Source organism: Aquila chrysaetos, chromosome 5, assembly GCF_900496995.4.
Source record: "Aquila chrysaetos chrysaetos chromosome 5, bAquChr1.4, whole genome shotgun sequence".
Classification (NCBI taxonomy): domain Eukaryota; kingdom Metazoa; phylum Chordata; class Aves; order Accipitriformes; family Accipitridae; genus Aquila; species Aquila chrysaetos.
Genome location: NC_044008.1, coordinates 59,946,660 through 59,964,824, shown reverse-complemented (window position 1 = coordinate 59,964,824; position 18,165 = coordinate 59,946,660). Strand labels below are relative to the sequence as shown.

Below are 18,165 nucleotides of genomic sequence, written 5' to 3'. Positions count from 1 at the left end.
TTAGAGGTGATGCAGTTTAGCAAAAGAACTCCCTCCGGAAAGTTTAGCTATTCTCTGGAATCAAAAAGCACCATTGTAATGAGTGCTTGTTTCAGGGCACGGGGTTGGATTCATTATTGCTTTACTGTCTCCTTTTGCCAGCGAGGTCGTCACAAAGGAGCTTCTGAGTAAAGGTGGGCGCTCCTGGGGGAACGTTCCCAGTGTGACAAGCCCCAGCGCTTTGTCCTGCCTCCCCCCGCACCACCCCAGAGCATCCTCTGGCACACAGGGATGGGCACTGCAGGCAGATTCAAAGAGCAGAGAAAATTGGGAGCAGAATTGACTTGTGAAATTGATGGCGGGGTGAAAGATATGAACTAATGGAATAAGTACTCAGTGGCTGCCTGCTTAAAAGAAATCAGTGTTAATAATCTAAGGAGCTATTATGAACCGAGAAGTTTGTTTCTAATTTAAGATTCCTACCTTGATGGTGTCCCTTTAAAATAAAACAGACAATTGTGACAGAACTGTCTGAGGCAGTGCCAATAGCTCCTTTGCTCTTACAAAGGACAGTTGAGAGCATTACATTACAAGTAATTTCACACTAAAGTATGTCTCTTTTCAAAGAAAAAGTTTCAAACTTAAATTTAACTAACAGGTTCATTGGGAGACTTACTATATTGACCTAGACACTGTAAAATACATACCGCTAACAATAAAAAAGGAATGGTTTAGCACTTGTTTATGATACAGCATGAGGTATTTTCAGCCCTTGTACAGAAATTAACCAGGATCGTTAGTTAATTAACACCTCACCTTAAAATTGGTCTCGCCTTGCATATTAGGTGCTGATATTTCTTGATGGATGATGAAGAGATTGCGAGCAAAGGTCATGAGGACCCCCTGGAGATCCTCTCCGATTGTTCTGTTAATGATATCCAAACAAATGAGTTTACCAATGATTCCCTTCACATGCTTAAAAACAATCGCCCTCTCATTTGTGCCTGTCTGGTGATGGAATTTAATGAGTATTTTCAATCTCACAAGGTGGCAATCTTCAGGGAGATATGAAAGATGAGGCTCCATTTTAACTTGTCAACAGAAAGGATTTGTGTAATAAATAATTTTTATTAATCAACTCAGCAGAAGTAAGCAGTAAGGTTTCAGCTACTCCAAGTAAAAAGCTACCGTTGAATTAGGACTGAGACAGTAGAACATTTTAAACACCTAGATTAGTTCAGAAGAACTGTTGCTTCTGCCTACTATTTGTGAAAGACATCTGAAAGAAATTTTAGCAGTATCAGCATTTCTTAGACTCTTGTAGCTTTTGAGGCTTTGATTTCTCAGTGGCACATACAGACTCTCAATACATATGAACTTAGGGAAGAGGATATTATGCTGAAGAAGAATGTACTTCATTTACTGACTGGAACTGACAATAGATCTCCAATGTAGTAAAATGGATGATGATTCACATAGGTGTTTCCAGTATTTCAGTGATTTCACAAGCTCAAACTGTTACATTCTTGAAAATATTTCCAAATTAAGATAATGAAATTGCATTGAAAATCTGATGGAAGACAAATCTGGGATCAGAATATATGGCAAATATATTTGAGAGTATTCTGGTAATATATTAATAACTGTCAATTCAAGCTGGTTATCCAAGAGGTATTGTTATGTTTCTTACCGGGGAAGCAACCACCAATGTATTGGTCCAAAGGAGTTAGCAAGAATGTAGGTAGGATGCAGTATCTCTAACGTAAGGACTCCATTTTCCAAAGTATGTGACTAACAGAGTGAAACCCCACAAACAGGGACAAGCCAATCCAACAGTTCACTGACTGTGAAAAGGACGGGTCCTTCTCCTCTCTTCAATTCCTCCCTACCTATCTTTCACAACTCTCATGCTCACTATATACCCCTCTGTGGGCTGATTCTATCTTAGCCTCACAGAAAACCAATCCAATAAAAGAAAGCTTTCTGCTGAATTATTCAGCTGAATCAACTCCTGGAGAGGTGTACAAGCACCACAGACTATGCAGAAGGAGGGTCAGGACGAAGGAGGACTTCATAGCTGGGGTCAGGGAAGGAAAGAGCTCACCTTTCAGCATCAGTGGGCTGTTAAGAGAGTTTAGCAGCTTATGGACACTTTCAGATGCCTAAATCAATTTTTAAATGGCTCCTATAGATATTTTACAAGTTCTAGTTTAGTGATTTCCTTTCAAATTTATCTTAGAGCTCAATTATATAAGCTGCTTACATTGTGACTGCAGTATAGTATAGGAATATCTAAGCTTTGAACAAATCTGACTCACTTGCATACTACCAATAGCCTCATCCACAAGGAGCTCAGTACAGGCTGAAAGAATCATAGCCCTAGAAACAATCTTTAGGATTCATTTAGTCCATTCCCTGTGCTAGGGCAGGATCAATGCTACTTAATATTGTCCTGACAGAGGTTTGTCTAATCTGTTACTAAACACTGTCAATGACAACCACACTGAACAATCTAATTAGTTCTTCCCTTAGTATCAGAAATTTTACTTATACTAAACATGAATCTTTCTTGCTGCAAGTTAAGTTCATTTCTTCTTGTCCTACTACCAAAGACATGGAAATCAGGTTTTTCCTTCCTGCAGAGGCTTTTTATGTGCTTGAAGATTGTTAGCAGATCTCACTCCTGCCCCCCACCCCCTTTAGTCTTGCCTTGTAAGTCATGCTTTCTAGAACTCTAAACATTTTCATTGCCTCCCTCTGAGTAGAATGGAAGGATTACTTCCAATGCCTCCCAGGTTATATTGTTTACCTTCTTCCATAAGATCATGACATTGTGAGCTGCAGGCAGTTTGTAAGCCACTGTAACTCAGATCCTTTTCTGCAAAGCTAGTTGTTCCTCACATTCATTACTGCTATTCAAATGTAATTTCTTGCACCTGCTTCCAACTGAATGCAATTCTATTTTTGATATTGTTTCTTCAATTTGTCGAGATCATTTTGAATTCTATTCCTGCCCTCCAAAATACTTGCAGTCACATCCAGCACTCGAGGAAGCTGTTTTCTTATCCAGCTCATTAATGAAATAGCTCCAGCATCAAAGGAATACAGAGCAGACAGAACAGACCATTTCAGCCCCTCACTCTTTATGTCCTACTCTGGCAGTAAACTTTACACAAATTCTCTCTGAGGAGAGGTTTTCAATCAGTATATAGTAGATGTGTCCAGATTATGCTTTCTTAGACTTCTTAGGAGAGGTTCATATGTCTAAAGAATTACTAAACTATCAGATCTGCTGTTGCCTGACTGCCAGTGATCACTTTGTGAAGAACAATATAAAAAGGCATTAAACTTCAACCTTCTTTGCGTCACGTATAGTTAGGTTTTTAATAATGTTGCCTGTAAAAGTAAGTCTGTGCTAATCCGTGTGCTCTCACAGCTAGATTGCTATTGACAGTGAATCTAGTTCTTGTAAAGCTAGTTGCAGTAGGTCTTTAGTCTGCAATGCAGTTAGGCTTTGATCTAAGCAGATTCCTGTACTTTTCTTCTTTTATTACTAAAATGCTTAAAGCCTCCCTAAAACTTTTCAAAAGGCCAATCTTACAAGAAGTCATTATACTTTCCTGAACAGTAGGTGACAGTTTTTGAACTTGAGTGCATGGTGTTCAGATTGTTCATTTCCTTCATGACCTTTGTCAGAGCCCAAGCCAGCACACTCTGTGGGGTCACTCGCTTCGGATCAAGTGTGTCAGACTGTGGAACTGACAGTGTATACTTACATCATACCCAATCTGTATCGCTTCTGATCTTCATACAGTATAAAAACTGTCCCCTGTTTTTCCTGTTAAATAAAAAGACAAAGGTGCTTTAATTATTCCTAAAATAGTGATAATTATAATAAATGTATTACACAGGGACAGTAAGTACATAACTGTGTCTAAGAAAGGCTAGTTTTGAATTGTGTAATGGATTGTAAGTAGATCATTGCTCTAACTTATTGTAGCAAATACAATATGTTAACTTCATGTAAATAGAATACATAAGGCACAGTCTATTCAATAGCAAATATTTTTGTTTCAAAACAGTAAGAGATGGTCATAAGTATCTTAAAAATTATCTCCTTCCACAGTTATTTTTATCAAGAGACAGGTTAACCCCTGAAAGCCTTACACACACTTAAGTTGAAAGACAGTGAAAATATGCTTAGGTTTTCCTGTTCTTCAAGCTTACACTTCACCTTAGGTATACACAGGACATGAACTTTCATTAACCTTCTTTCTGCTCTGGTTCATCACGGGCCTGATACTGGTAAGAGTTTGGTCAGCAGCAAAACTCACCATTCGATTTTTAGATGCGCTAAGTGACAGTTATCACAATGTCACTGGGAGAGGTCTCATGAGCAGGTGCTGTCCTTGGGGAGGGTTTATGCTGAGAAAACACGTAAAACTCTGCATTTCCCAGTGAAGCCCTGTGCCCTAGGATCTGAAATCTCTATCTGTTGTTCTGTCTTGCATAACATCTTCTAAACTCTTTTACATGTCATTCTTTTTACAATTCTGTTCATAAGCCTGAAGCACTTTTTGTTGCCTAGCAAAGACTGCACTTGCATTTCTTCATTCTTTCTGTTCTCCATTATCACCTGACTCTTGGCCTCTGAAGGTGTATCTTCTCTTATGGGTACAGAGGTGTGTGAAAGGGCCATATGATGCCCAAGTGCTCTCATGAAAACTCGGTGCTAGCATGGTCCTAAACCCAAGCACAGCTCCTGGCTGACAGCCACAATCCTTTTTGCCTGCAGAGCCGCGTGAACAAACCTGCCGGGACAGCATTCTCTCCGTAGTCTCCAAGAGAAACACTATCTCACTCCCTACTGTGTAACATAAACATGTTGTAATACTCTTCATCCTTCACTGCTTCCAGTCTTAAGCCAAATCAGACAGATATCTCAGTACTGCCATTCTTCAAGACTTACACCCCAGCTAAAATAAGCTGACAGGTAAGTGTTAGAATATTGGACTAATTTGTACAGGAACTACTGAAGACCTTTATGCAATTGAGAGTTCATTAATTAGTGTCATGAAAAGAATTTAAAATGAAACAATTCTGATTTATACTAAGTCCTCTTCAAGAAAACTGTAGAGCAACACCTTGCTGTGTTTTTAACAGAACGCTTAAACATTTTACTATGCTAAACAGAACACTTCAACTTTACATTGTGCTAAGTGGTTTCACCATATTAGAATTTACATACAAAAATTATGCAGAGTGAATATCATGTTCTCTAATCTTTCCTGTTCATACCTGGAGGTCAAATCCAACACTGTGAGCTTTACACATCTGTAGGAGAACATTATAGTAGATTACTGAAAGGCTGGAGTGCCTCAGTTGACTGCTTGCTACTGCACACCGGTTGCTTATTGGAGAAGGCTAGAGGAAACAACACAGGATTCTTTATTTTCCTATCAGTTTATATCAGAAACCAACAATTTACTATTTAAATGGCTTTTTCTTGGTGAACTCATCTAAGTGTGGAGTAAGACTCCATTTGGAGGAATTCCTGTTCATCACAATGTCTGTTGAACATAGACACTTCCATGCAGCAAAATTAAATCCTCACCTCACACTGTATGTAAAACCTTATATTATAGATCAGGTCTACAGAATCACTCTTTATGAACCACATTTTGATATTTTCACAGCTTCATTGGTAACAGAGCCCTGTGAAATCATTCTAAGTGGATCCTCTGAATCCATCCTGCCCTGTGGTAACATATGTTGTTCTAGAGTCAGCTCTTCTCGATAGCAGAAATTCCAAAGTGGATAATCAGTAGTTTTTGAAATTGGGTTTCTCCAAGACTGAGCATTCTGCTATAGCATTAGTGTGCATAATTTTTCTAGCAAGTCTTTGAGTAGACTAGGCGCAGTGACTCCAAGGAGCTATACAACTGATACAGGTGGAGTTCATACTATAGATAAAAATCAGTACTGCATTTGAGTTTAAACTCTTATTAGTGCTTTGGACAAAAGAATAGAGATGTTGCATTGAGTAGAACTGAATAGAGATGTTCTCCTACACCAAGGCTTTCCTGTGATGTTATTTTTAATACTGGACTGTTCATTCAGAGTGGGGATGCTGCCCATTGAAGCATGTAATTTACAGTATTTTTTCTAAAATGATATTTGTTTTGACATTGACTCATTTAAGTTGACATAGTTGAAATCCTTATATAATACATCTCTGCCTGAAAATTAATCATGTTTATAATATTCTGAGAATTAATAACACCCATTGCTCAAGTCATTAACTTAAAAAAGGAGCTTCCAAAATCTGTTCTCTGCAGTAGGGGACCACAAATAAATGAATGCTTGATAAAATAATCCAAGTAGCAGTTTAACAAGCGTAAACTTGAATGTGGCTGCAATAACACAGAACTATTGTTTAAGGGTTGGCATCAGGTTGATGAGGTGCTTATTTCAGCTACAAAGCATGCATACACATGCATAATGAACTGCAGTATGAATTATTAATGTGTTGCTTATTTAGCCTCATCTGTCTAGAAGATAATGTATCCTAACTATAATGAGTGATTGGTTTTGTACATAATTACAGTAGCAGCAGTATCTAGGAAATTTGTTCTTTCAAAGAAGGATTTCTAAAAATAAAATCATCACACAAACTCAGTTGCTGCTCCATTTTATCAAAATCAAACCTACCAGGATTGAGAATATATAATAAATTAAAAGGGACAGAATCATTATTAACATCATAATTTTACAGAAAGTGTTTTACTTAATCATTCATTACAGATCATGTGCTGTAAAAGCATTTGTCTCTTGGTTTGTTTGTTTCTTTTTCTAAAGATATTTTCCTGAGAGAGTGCATTTTTGTAGTTAACTCTTAAGGAGATAAAACCCTCAGAAATACAGAAAGAAGAAAAATAAAGGATATAGTGACAATTTATGTTAATTCTGACAGAATTTTAATTAAAAAAAGTTGCTACTTGATTACTTTTCATTTCTAAAACTTGTACTACTGGGACTAATCGTATCTAATTTACTTCTCTCCAACTAAAAGTGGTTGCTTGACAAGAACAATAGATCAAGAGCTCATTAACCTCTAAATTATAGCTCCATGACATTTTTGGAATGGTGCTACATTCCTCCTCTGTGTTTGAAAAAAAGGGAGTTGTGAATCTTCTGTCAAAATGTGTAAAGTGGCATCTGTTTTATATCTATATGTGTACATATACATACATTTCTTACTCTGACTTTTCTAAAGGCCTTTCTTCCCTTTTTAGAGTGACAGTGTCAATGTTCAGAACCATAGTAAATCCTGCAGCAAGAGTGATCTAATACAACAAATCAGCATAATAAACAAGTAATATGTTAACCATGCTTCTGTGACAGTGTGTTGTTTATATGGATTTCAAAGCAATACACAAATATCATCTTATTTAAAATCACATCCCTGTGAGGCACTATTATGGACACAATCTTAAGAGTTTTCAGAGAGATTAAAGGTGAGATCTACAAGAAGCAAGTGCCACAGCACTCATCATTTCAGTACCCAAACCTACAATCCTGAGCACCTCAGCTTTGTGTGCAACACCCATGGAGAGGCAAGCACACCTGAATTCCCAGCACGTCACACTGAGTGTGGATGAATCTGACCTGGCAATAGAAAACAGAAAGATTGAGCCGGGGTCTTCAGGGCTCAGCTATCCTGCTTGGTGTTGCAAACAGGTGCTTCTCCCCCTTGTGCTTTGTAAGTCGGCCAGAGAGAGCAAGCAGGAGGGAGTATGACTGCATATTCCTGCTTAGGGAACTCACCTTGGTTAGGGTGCTATGAGTTTTTCTTCCTGTTCAAATGAATGTATCCATAATTTATTAATAATGAATACTAATACTGAACATTAATACTGAACAGTTAGAAGGATGCAGAACTGAACGAAGGTTCTGAGAACCAACATTTGGGTTTAACTTAAGTGAGAGCTGGGAGGGATTTAGGTGTCCAGATCCTTCTGCAGATGTAGCCCTGATTGTTTTACCCTCAGTTTTGTGCATGGAAGTACAAAGCTGGGGTAGAACTTCAGTGCTCTAACTTCTGATCCCAAATCAGAGCTCATCAGCTGAAGGCTCAGATTTCTTCTTGACTGCTTTTAAGTTACTCCTGTAGTCAAGGAAGTGCTTTCACCTCCTTCCTTTTTCTTGCAACATATAAACTACCACATTTTTGACAACTTGAAAACTACCTGAAATATTTAGAAGTTAGTTACTACCACAAATCAATATTGCTGAGTACACAGGATGAATAATCAGGTATCCATAAGCATCCAGAACCTTTCCTTTAATTTCTAACGTGATGGTATCCCGTTTACTTTATTAACCTTGTAAAATCTAAAAGTAGCAGTTTAAAATCTGAAAGGAGCAGTTTCAGCTCCTCTAGAACAGTGATCTAGGGCAGATTTTAACTTTTTGGTAGTTTACATTAATAATTTTATTTGTAAACAAATCACTGCTTACAGTTTTTGTCTCCTCATGCTGAATACGTTGGCTTTTCGTTTTCTTTGAACCAAGAGATACTTCAAAGCGGCTAGAGCAACAATCCAGATTTCCATCTGTCACGTACAACATAAGCTGAGTCAAGGCCAGCTGGTCACTATAGCAAAGGTCAAGGTCCGTTGCCCATACCTAATCAAAACACAAACAGGTGCATTAAAATTTAAAAAAAAAAAAAAGAGAGAACAAGAAGGGTGAAACTCAGCAATTGCGTAAAGGAACATCTATGCCTTTATTTTCATGCATGTTGGTATGCTTACTTCCGGTTTCCTTGTGCCGGTGCCTCATTTGCAGCAATAAACCACTTCCAAATGGGAATTTCAAAAGTAACTTTTGCGAGAAAATCAAAAGGCTAAGAACAAAACAGTGACCTGTACTACCAAGATTTTAGCAACAATTAGAAAAAGCAGAAAGATGAGCTCAACAGCTCTAAAGCCTGTATCACATTAAATAGGTAATTATCCAAATACTAAATATCACACCTGGATTTTTCAGCTGAAGAATAATTAATGTCAAATAAAATCAGCCTTGAGTTACAAATAGGTATTTTGTGATAGAAAAAGGGAAGTTCCAGACGGCAAAGGTAAACTGAGTAAAAGGAGCAGGGAAGTGTGAAATCTATGTGTAAGGACATGTATCGGTCATCACGGGTACAGCAAAGCCTGTTCCCTTTGCAGTACATGGCTTATCAGACTGGATACTTCAGCATGCAGGAAACCATACGACTTGCAGTATGGTTCTGCTTCCACTCACACTGCTGTTTTGTGGTGCTAATGCAGATTTATACTCGCAGAACTACACAAGAAATCAGACCATAAGATCGTAGGGCTACCAGTGGGACATGTCCCACAGGCAGGCAGAAGGGAAGCCCACCCCACCCATGTGCAGGACTTACTTTCAGGCAATGATAAAAGCCTCATATAAACCTCAAGATGATTTCAAAGCATTAAAGCATGTACAAGTCAAGCAGGATTTGTGAGGCTAGTCCACGCCAAGGGTGTAGCAGAAGGAAGTACTGTGGATTGCTTCTGCGAGGCTCCTCTGCCCCCAATAACCTGAGCATGGCTTTACCCATGAGTTTTTCCCACTTAAAAAATGCTTGTGCCTACTACACCAATGAGAAATGTTAACATGCACAAATATCTGCCCTACAGTGGACCCCTTTAAAACAAATCTAGCAGTGAATGACTTGAATAAGCCTTTGAATGGTAAATGGCGTCATTATAAGGATATTAAGAGGTCAGGCAGTCAAGGCCTCTTGGTAAACTGGAGTTAATTTCTGAATCATATGCACATAGTAATGCCCTTTTTATAATGGTGAATAAATCAAATCAGTAACAGTTGTTAATATCTAACTGCCAAGTATCTGTTGCTGTATTAAATATCCTATTTGTCAACTTAAATATTTCCTGCTGCATGGTATAAAATGCAAATCGGATGCTAATGGCTGGCTTTACTTAGTAATAGGGGAATGTTCCCCAATTATAATGCTCAATTTTCTTCAATAATTTATTCTTTATCATCACTTCTGCAAGACAGGAAGGAACTTTCATATCGATTTGTACTTTTCCAGTATGTGCTAATGTTTTCAATGAGCTGAATAATAATTATAAACTATACATACTGTAGAAGCATTACATTTATTTCCATAAATATTATCAACAAATCAGTAACAACCAATGTGTCTTGAACCTTGTTTGAGTTGGATTTTAGATTCTCAGTTAAAGCTTTGCCCCCAGAAAGAGATGGCAGGGCTACATGAGGAGACCAGGGACTGCTGAAAATCTTTGATATCCAAGGACTGTTCACTAGCTCAAAGTGAACTGGTTGCTATTAATCCAGACCCTGATATTACATCTGCATTGCTCTAACCGCAAAGTCTACAACAGCACCATCGGGAAGCTTTGTTGATGCACAAACAGAGGGGCAGGAGGCAAGTTTGTCTGAAGGTGGACCATAAAATGGCTGAGATGGAAAAACCACAGAAGTTAAGCAAAGACATCCCTGCAGCTGTAGTGCATCTGGGTAAGTACAAGAGCTGTGTTCTGGCAATATGTAGACAATGGGTTGAGCATTTAACAGCAGGTAAAGCATTAAAAAATGCAGCCTGGCAAACATAAACAGCCATTAGCACAAGACAAATTCATTACACCCTCGTAGAGATTCAGACAAACTGTACCAAGCGTGGGATAGCACATACATTTTGCAAGACTTACTCAACAAATCCCATGTTGTCAGTAACTAAAATTAAAGTACGTGCAAGTGACATTGTTTTAATTTCAGATATAGAGAAGAGACCCATTAATTACTTGTGTGATACATCTCAAATAATCTGAACAAAAACTCAGCATGCCAACCTGGCTCTAACATCCCGCTGGCACATTCCCAGTTGCTGCTCTGGGAAGGCACAGAAGCACTCCTGGATCCCTGCCCCAGGGGCTGGCTCCAGCCTCCTCTCTGCCCAAGGAATGGGCTAGAACATGGGGAAGAGGAGAAAAAGCATTTAGCAGGCCAAGTTTCATGCTGGAAATCATGAGACCAACCAACTGCTAGTTCTGCTTAGTCTGTGCATCAACCAGTTGCTTTGGACATGGTTTCATCTCAGACCGACTACCCTCATACCATTGCCTACAGAATTAAGGGCTCAGATCAACAAAGTGGACCGATGTCCCTACCGTGTAATGAAGGAAGGTGTCCATCACCTCCCCTGCCTGTCACTCTTTAACACTGTACGGAAGAAGAGCTCTAAACACCTACTTAAGCTTCAGTCACAGTTACATTCTACATAGGTGAAGTCATCGTATTTTTTTCTCTTTTAACTATAGGGTGTAGGTCTCCATGAGCACAAGGGGGAGGAAGGCAAACATGGCTGGAAGCCACCTGTCCACCTCCTTTCATTCTGGGCCTGAGCCTGAGGCTGAACCACCCCTACTGCCAGTTAAAGCAGCCAAATGGTCATTACTGTGTGCCAGCTGGGATCACCCCCAAGGATTCTTTTCCTGGCTCAGGACTGTTAGAGAACACTATATTGTGGCCATGTCCCCTTCTGCCCTGGATGTGTTTCAGAACATCCCTAATGTCAGGAGAAAGGAAGAAGGATCAGATGGCATAAGATTCCAGCTTTACCTGAGCAGGGGATTCCCTTTTGCCATAGAAATCCAGAAGTGCCCTTTAAATCCCCTTTGTACTGCTACAGAAATGGGAAAGACACAGGGCCTGGGCAATGGGTCTAACTTTATTTTGATGGATAATTTTTTCCCATTTTATTAGTTCAAATGCAGGCCAGATCATTAGTAACTAGTTGACTGAATTCTTCAATGGAACCATTTCCAAGACCCATTCCAGTTCCTGAAGGTCACAAGTGCTCTTTGCAAAATTGTAGCAATCAGGCAATAGGCAACATTTTTTGGTAGTTTTGAGCAAGGATGGAAGTTCGGCAGGCCTGAGTCTGGCTGGTGGAGCCCTGTGAAGACAACAACTATGCTGCTGCTTATAGTGCTCTTATCCTGGAAGTAAGCAGTGGACATCTGTGTGCTGGCTCTATCAGTCTGGCACCTTTCACCAATAATACATCAATATATATTCCCAAATGGAAAGGAGTAGCTCATTATATCATACTAAGCACATGTTGACCATATTAAAGTTAGCAGGTGTCCCTTGAGCATAATGACCTAAAATTAATTGTAATAAACAAAGAAAAGAGCACCGGAATCCTTTATATCTGTGTCTAAAGAATTCTAATTAGGCGGAGTCCTTAGTTGATGAGTTCTCATTTTCTGTGAAGATGTTACCAGGCTCGTGTTAAGAACACATATTTCCACTGCTTTGAAAGTGCTCTTTGGCATGCAGAGCACTAAGCTAAATCAGTACGGCTAGGGCTGCTGTCAGCAGCAGATATGGAGAAGAACATGAACTGAGAAAAACATGTAATGTTAGAGCAAGAAGAGCTAAGCGTCACATGTATGTGACCAATTCAGGCAATATAATTTAGACATACCTATTGCTCTCTCTTCTGCTTCTTTTGCCATATTAAAATGTCAGAGCACAGGAAGGTCTCAGCTTGGCTGCTCCTTCCAGTTCTGCAGTCCTGATGCTGCTGGCCTGCCTTGATGAAGCATCATGCAGTGTGTGAGCAAAGACATAGGCACAGAAAAGAGGGTATGGTGGAGAAGAAAGCAGTAGGTGGCAAGCAAAGGTGGCACCAGTCACCCCAATGGAGACACGACTCTTCAACTGAAAGAATAGTCTCTGTGAAGGATGATGGAGACTTTCACAGGAGTGCTGATTCCACAGATGGCTCTGTGGGTGGAGGAAGGAGTGCCATTTACAGACCTCCAGCGCTGCTCCCCACCATCGCTGGGATTGGATTGAAGGCTTTGCCCACATATTCTTTGGTTCCCTGCATACTTTGTAGAACTAGATTGTATACGGCAAATAAAATGGCACTCATCATTCCTGACATCGCCACCTGTAACTAGGAGAAGGAGGTCAGGGAGGCTCCCACTATTAATGCCTTTGAAAACTGAAATATAGAAGCAGTTGAAACTGATGCAGAAGTCGGGGGGGGGGGGAAAGGTAAGAGTGGCACTACATGAGCTCTAAAGAAAAAGCACACAACATCAGATAAAAGCAGTGAAGAACAGATCTTGATACAGTTTCCAGCAATGCCTAGTGTTACAGTGGAGCAAGGAACACCACTTTCCAGCAAGGTTCCCATGTCAAAGGGAGGAGTATCCTCCCAGTAAAACAAGCAGGATGTGACATTTCTATCTGTGGCCAAGTTTAACTGAAAGAACCCTACATGCAGAAATGTGAGCCTACTGAAATCAATTAAAGGCTTTTCACTTTGTCTCAGGACAGCGAATAGTACCTGTTCCTGCAGTCTAGCAAAAAAAAAAAAAAAAAGAAGAACACCCAAACCAAATGAAAACGTTTCTTAGAAACATCAACTCAACTCCACCTTTATGGCACATAATCTTCAAAACAGTCTAACAACTCCACAGAGCTTCAAGCACAGGCAAAACAAACAAAACATCAGACCTACTTATTAGTTTGGGCTGTTCTTCTCTTAGCAGGCTAGAAAGTTCATTTAGGTTCAGCTCTGTAGTAACTTCTATTGGATTGCAACAGGTTTTCCTTTGAAGCATTATAAAATGGGTGTCAAAAGCTTCTAGAATGCCTTGAAAATCTGAGCTGTGGTGTTTTGTTGGTTTTTTTTTTGGTTTTGGTTTTTTTTTTATTATTTTATGAACATATTTCCATAGTCTACAAAGCAATGTCTATGGAGGTCAGGCAGTTAATAACCAGATGAATTATCATCTCCTCCACTAAATCAGGAGCTGTTAGAAGAAGGCCTGTGCAAAGGTCAAGTTTAAGTAAAGATAAAGAATGATACAATCGTACAGATGAATAAATATCTATTACTTGAGTCTATCCTCATTTTCTGAGTATATACAATAAGGGCATGTATGCAATCATAGGTATTTACCATTGTAGGTGTCACATCCTGATAGGATTGCATGGCAAATTAGCGTAACATAAGGAGCTTTCACCTGAGATTGGGGGACTTTCAGGACACTCGTGCGTTCAGAAATTAAACTGGAACAGAGCTCACTTGTCAAATCTAGAACTGATATTTAGTTTTCAAACAACAAATGAAAGTTCAAAGATAGTCAGATCTGGGTTTTTATTATGAGTTATGATTAAAAAAAAAAAAAAGAAAAAGTAGAGGCAGTAGTTAAGATTTTAGATAGTCTTAAGGTTAAGCTAAGCAAAGGACAGATTAGGATTTTCCAGAATCCCACCACTGGAAAAAAAATACTTAGAAATACATCCTACAAGGTTTACTGGCTGTTTGTCCAAGGAAATACGATGAAGTCTGGAATTGCTCCCTTTTACACAGGCTGCCAAGTGCTGCCAGGAGATGCTCTCCTTCAGTGTGCACAGCTTAAGAGCCTCTGCTTCATGGTAAAGACATCTCAAGTGAATAAAGTCACAATTATAGTGTAATTCTTTACAACTGCAATAAAAATGCTTCAGCTTTAAAATGTAAACTTGAGAAGGGAAAGAAACATAAATTCTTAAAGAGTTACTAAATTATAGCTTTTCTTTCTCCAGTTCAACTGTTTCATTTGCACCTAGTATTGATGTCTGCGTTATTGTAAAGAGCACACCTGCTATTTTTAAAGAAGTGGTTGAATGACACTGTAAAAATGTCAATTAGTGTAATACTAATGCAACTTGGGTGTTGAAAAGAGAGCTTCTTTTATGACTGTTAAAATTTGCAATAGAATTGATTATTTCAGCAGCCATCGCAGGATCTTATCTGGCTGCCATCTCGTGGCAGCTGCTGGGATGATCCGGTGCGGGCCTGAAAACTTGAATTTTAGGGCCCTAGAACTGGCGCTAACCTCTATGCTGCTAAATATAAGATTGGAAAATCTTAAGACACATATGTGAATACAGAAGAATGCATCCCAGAAAGCATCCCTCAAAGCATTAACTAAATTGTAACACCAGAGCTGATCGATGGGCTTCAGAGACATCTGTACTCTGCTCTCCCTATCCCCAGACCTGCCTGCATGGCCAATGCTGGCTGACCGCCCTGAAGCCATCCTCCTCAGGGTCTTTTTAAGCCACTGGGCTGCAACGGAAGGAGAATACCCACCTAAACCTTCCCAGCAATATAATTCTCCTTTCGTTATGTTCTGCCTCATCTTTTATTCTCTGCCCAAACTGAACAATTTAATCCAGCGTTTTCTCACTACTGCTGCAAAAGCCATGGGGCTGTGTAAGCTATCAGACTGATGAAAACGGTGACTTACGACCCCGATTCTCCAAATTATCTGTCCACAGATCTATGGATGTAAGTAACTTTATGCATTCAAACAGTCCCAGTCAATTAAATGGACTTACTTAGGTGCAGCTCCTTGACAAGTTGGGATCTGAGCAGCATTCAGTCAATACTGTGCAAGACTTCACTTTGAAGGGTCAAGGCTTTGGTCTTAAAGGTCAGTCTTGGAAAACAGAGTGGGAATCAGAAGAGATTCAGTCCAAGTTATGGACCTAATTCTTCTCCTCCATTTTTTCCCACAAGACATTGAAAACAGCGTGTCTCCATCTCACTTTCCCTTGGGAACAAATCACAGATGCTTATAACCAAGATAGAAATAGATTCCTGAGGCAAACAGAGAATTGTGTCAAGTCTCCAGCTTTCTCTGCCCCTCAGAACCCTGCTGGGGTGCTCACAGCCAGGCAGCTTGTGGCAGCTGATGCATAATCCCATGGGTACCTTCACCGTGCACAGCCCCACGCTGTGCTCCGGGCTGGGCAGTGCAGAGAGTGATGCAGTCAGTGGTAGGCTCTGCCTTGCCACCTTCCTCATCTAACCCAACACTGTGACTCCAATCAGAGTCACACAAAATAAACAATGAAATGCAAGAAATAAAGTACAACGTGCAGTAGACCGCAGGACAGACAGATGTGAAGACTATCAGGCAGGAGTTAGCTCCTCCTACAGGCACTACCCTCAATGCTGTTAGTCACAAACTGCAACCTCCTCCAGTTCTAGCATAATTTAAGGAAGAGTTATATGTCGATGGAGGATGATACAATCTGTAGATGTCTCTGAATTACTTGCTGTATGTAGAAGCAGTGGCAAACAGGCCAGCTAGGACTGCACACACAGTGACAGACTAAAAAGCCTTCCTGTGAGGATACGGGAAAGGGAGCTGTGAGAGACTTGGATACAGAGTAGAAGCATGTGGAAAGCCTAGTGGAAACACGAGGCAGTGTATCTTATATCTGAAAGGTTACAGCATCACCCAGTTCCTCCAGGCCTGAGGACAGCATGCCTCTTATGACCTTTTTGGTCAGTGTAGACTGCAAGAACTGCAAGAGAGTAAAGATATCACTGTGTCTGTGATGGGCACAAATCTCTACAGTGACCCAAACAGAGATTACCTTCTCATTTCTACATCTGCTCTGGTTTCCCATTGACTTGCGTGTTTGACACAGACACATTGTTCCTTATCCATCATGCAGACTCTCTTTGCCACTAGTGCTCCAAAGGAACACAGCAATATAACAGCATGTTGAAGGAAAATACTAACAGTAGCAATCTTAAAAAATATAAGCAATACCCTGTTGTTCATATCAAAATTAATTTTATGCTTATGACATATAGATTTTTAAAGGCTTTCAGATGAAGAGCCTGAAACTCAAAGTACATGCATTTCTTTCCTCTGCTCTGAAGTCCCATTCGCATGAGTGCACAGGGGAAGTATGTGTGAAGACATGGATTGCAGCATACAGCTGCTCAGTCCGCAAAGGCAGAAATATGTTTTCACTTATTTGGCCCTTCACATTTCTTAAAGACTTGTATTTATGTAGCCTGTAACTTTATGAACGTTTCAGGGATTTTTAAGTATTTAAATACTCAGACTGTATTGGTAACAGATGTTCAACGATATATTGAATTTTTAGTTTTACTGAAAATATCATGTATCGGTTGGTATTTTCTGTAAAATATAACTTTGAAAGAATGCCTAAGTGTACCGTACTTCCAGGAAATGTATCTGAGCCTTTCAGCTACTGCATTAACGTGGGCACTTCTGAAATTAGTGAGCAAATGTTCTAAGAGTCTAATAGGATTTCTTGTTTGCCAAAAAAATAGTGCTTTCAGGAACACAATCTTTTGTGTAATCTCTCTCTCCCAAGACAGATGGCATCATTAATTGCCTCTACGTCTAGTTAAATTTAAAAACCTGTGCTTAAATAATGTTAAAGTTGTGGTACATGCTGACAAACACAGGAAATATTAAGGTAGAATCAATTGGAAACAAGGGAAGAAAACCAAGACAGAACAGACACGCATAATAAGAGGCCACAAGAAACACTGACTGACTTAATATGTCCTTGTTCATGCCAGGAAATATGACAACCTTAATAATCTAGGAAGCATTTCTGTGTTTTGGTGAACTCCTGGCTTGAATGAAGCAATTGGCAAAACTCCCATTGACTTCAGAGGGTGAGAATACCATCCCTTAATCTTTTTAAAGCAACTTTACATGGAAGTTGTCCAATATGGCTTATCCACAGTTCTAATTACAATGCCTGTGTAAATACATTTTGGGAGTCAAATGTAACTGTGATCTGTATTTCAAAGCTAACATTATTCCGATTCTCTGGTTTACCACAGTCACCCTACAGTGGTATCAGTTACCAAAAGCCTGATTTTAAGCTTTCTCTGAGCTTAAAATGGAATATAATTGTCACAGTACTGCCAAAGAGCCAGCTTTTGCCAATAGATACCATATGCTAACTCTCTGGTTTTAAATACAAGCCCTGTGTTTAAAGCATTTTCTCACACCATAGAAGCTGTGATTTTCAGACGCCTAGGAGAAACACACCCAAATGTATTTGAGTGCATACAGCCACACCATTTTCTGAAAGTCCGCCCTTACTACACAGCCTATCCCATCAAATACAGATATGTTCCCTTTTAAGGAAGGGAAGAAGTTAAACACTTCTTAAACAGTGAGTGTCCTAACTGAAGATTGTAGAAGAAAACAAAAGAGCGAAAAAACAAGGAGATGCATTGGAAATACAAGAAACAATTGAGACTTGATG

The 18,165-nt window shown here is 39.6% G+C and overlaps 1 protein-coding gene across 9 annotated transcripts in view; it reads right to left on the bottom strand.

The window, feature by feature from the left end:
* IQCH (IQ motif containing H) overlaps window positions 1–18,165 on the bottom strand; it is a 73,615-nt gene that overhangs the window by 1,943 nt on the left and 53,507 nt on the right. For 8 of the 9 annotated variants that reach the window (XM_030012948.2, XM_030012942.2, XM_030012943.2 and 5 more), the window contains 4 exons: window positions 8,500–8,667; window positions 5,278–5,403; window positions 3,756–3,817; window positions 796–904 (listed from right to left, as the gene is read on the bottom strand). In XM_030012948.2, the coding sequence (XP_029868808.1) occupies window positions 796–904; window positions 3,756–3,817; window positions 5,278–5,403; window positions 8,500–8,667 (465 nt within the window). Of the gene's footprint in view, window positions 1–795; window positions 905–3,755; window positions 3,818–5,277; window positions 5,404–8,499; window positions 8,668–15,623; window positions 15,666–18,165 lie in introns of those variants that run through there. The other variant, XM_030012949.2, reaches the window with a different exon arrangement.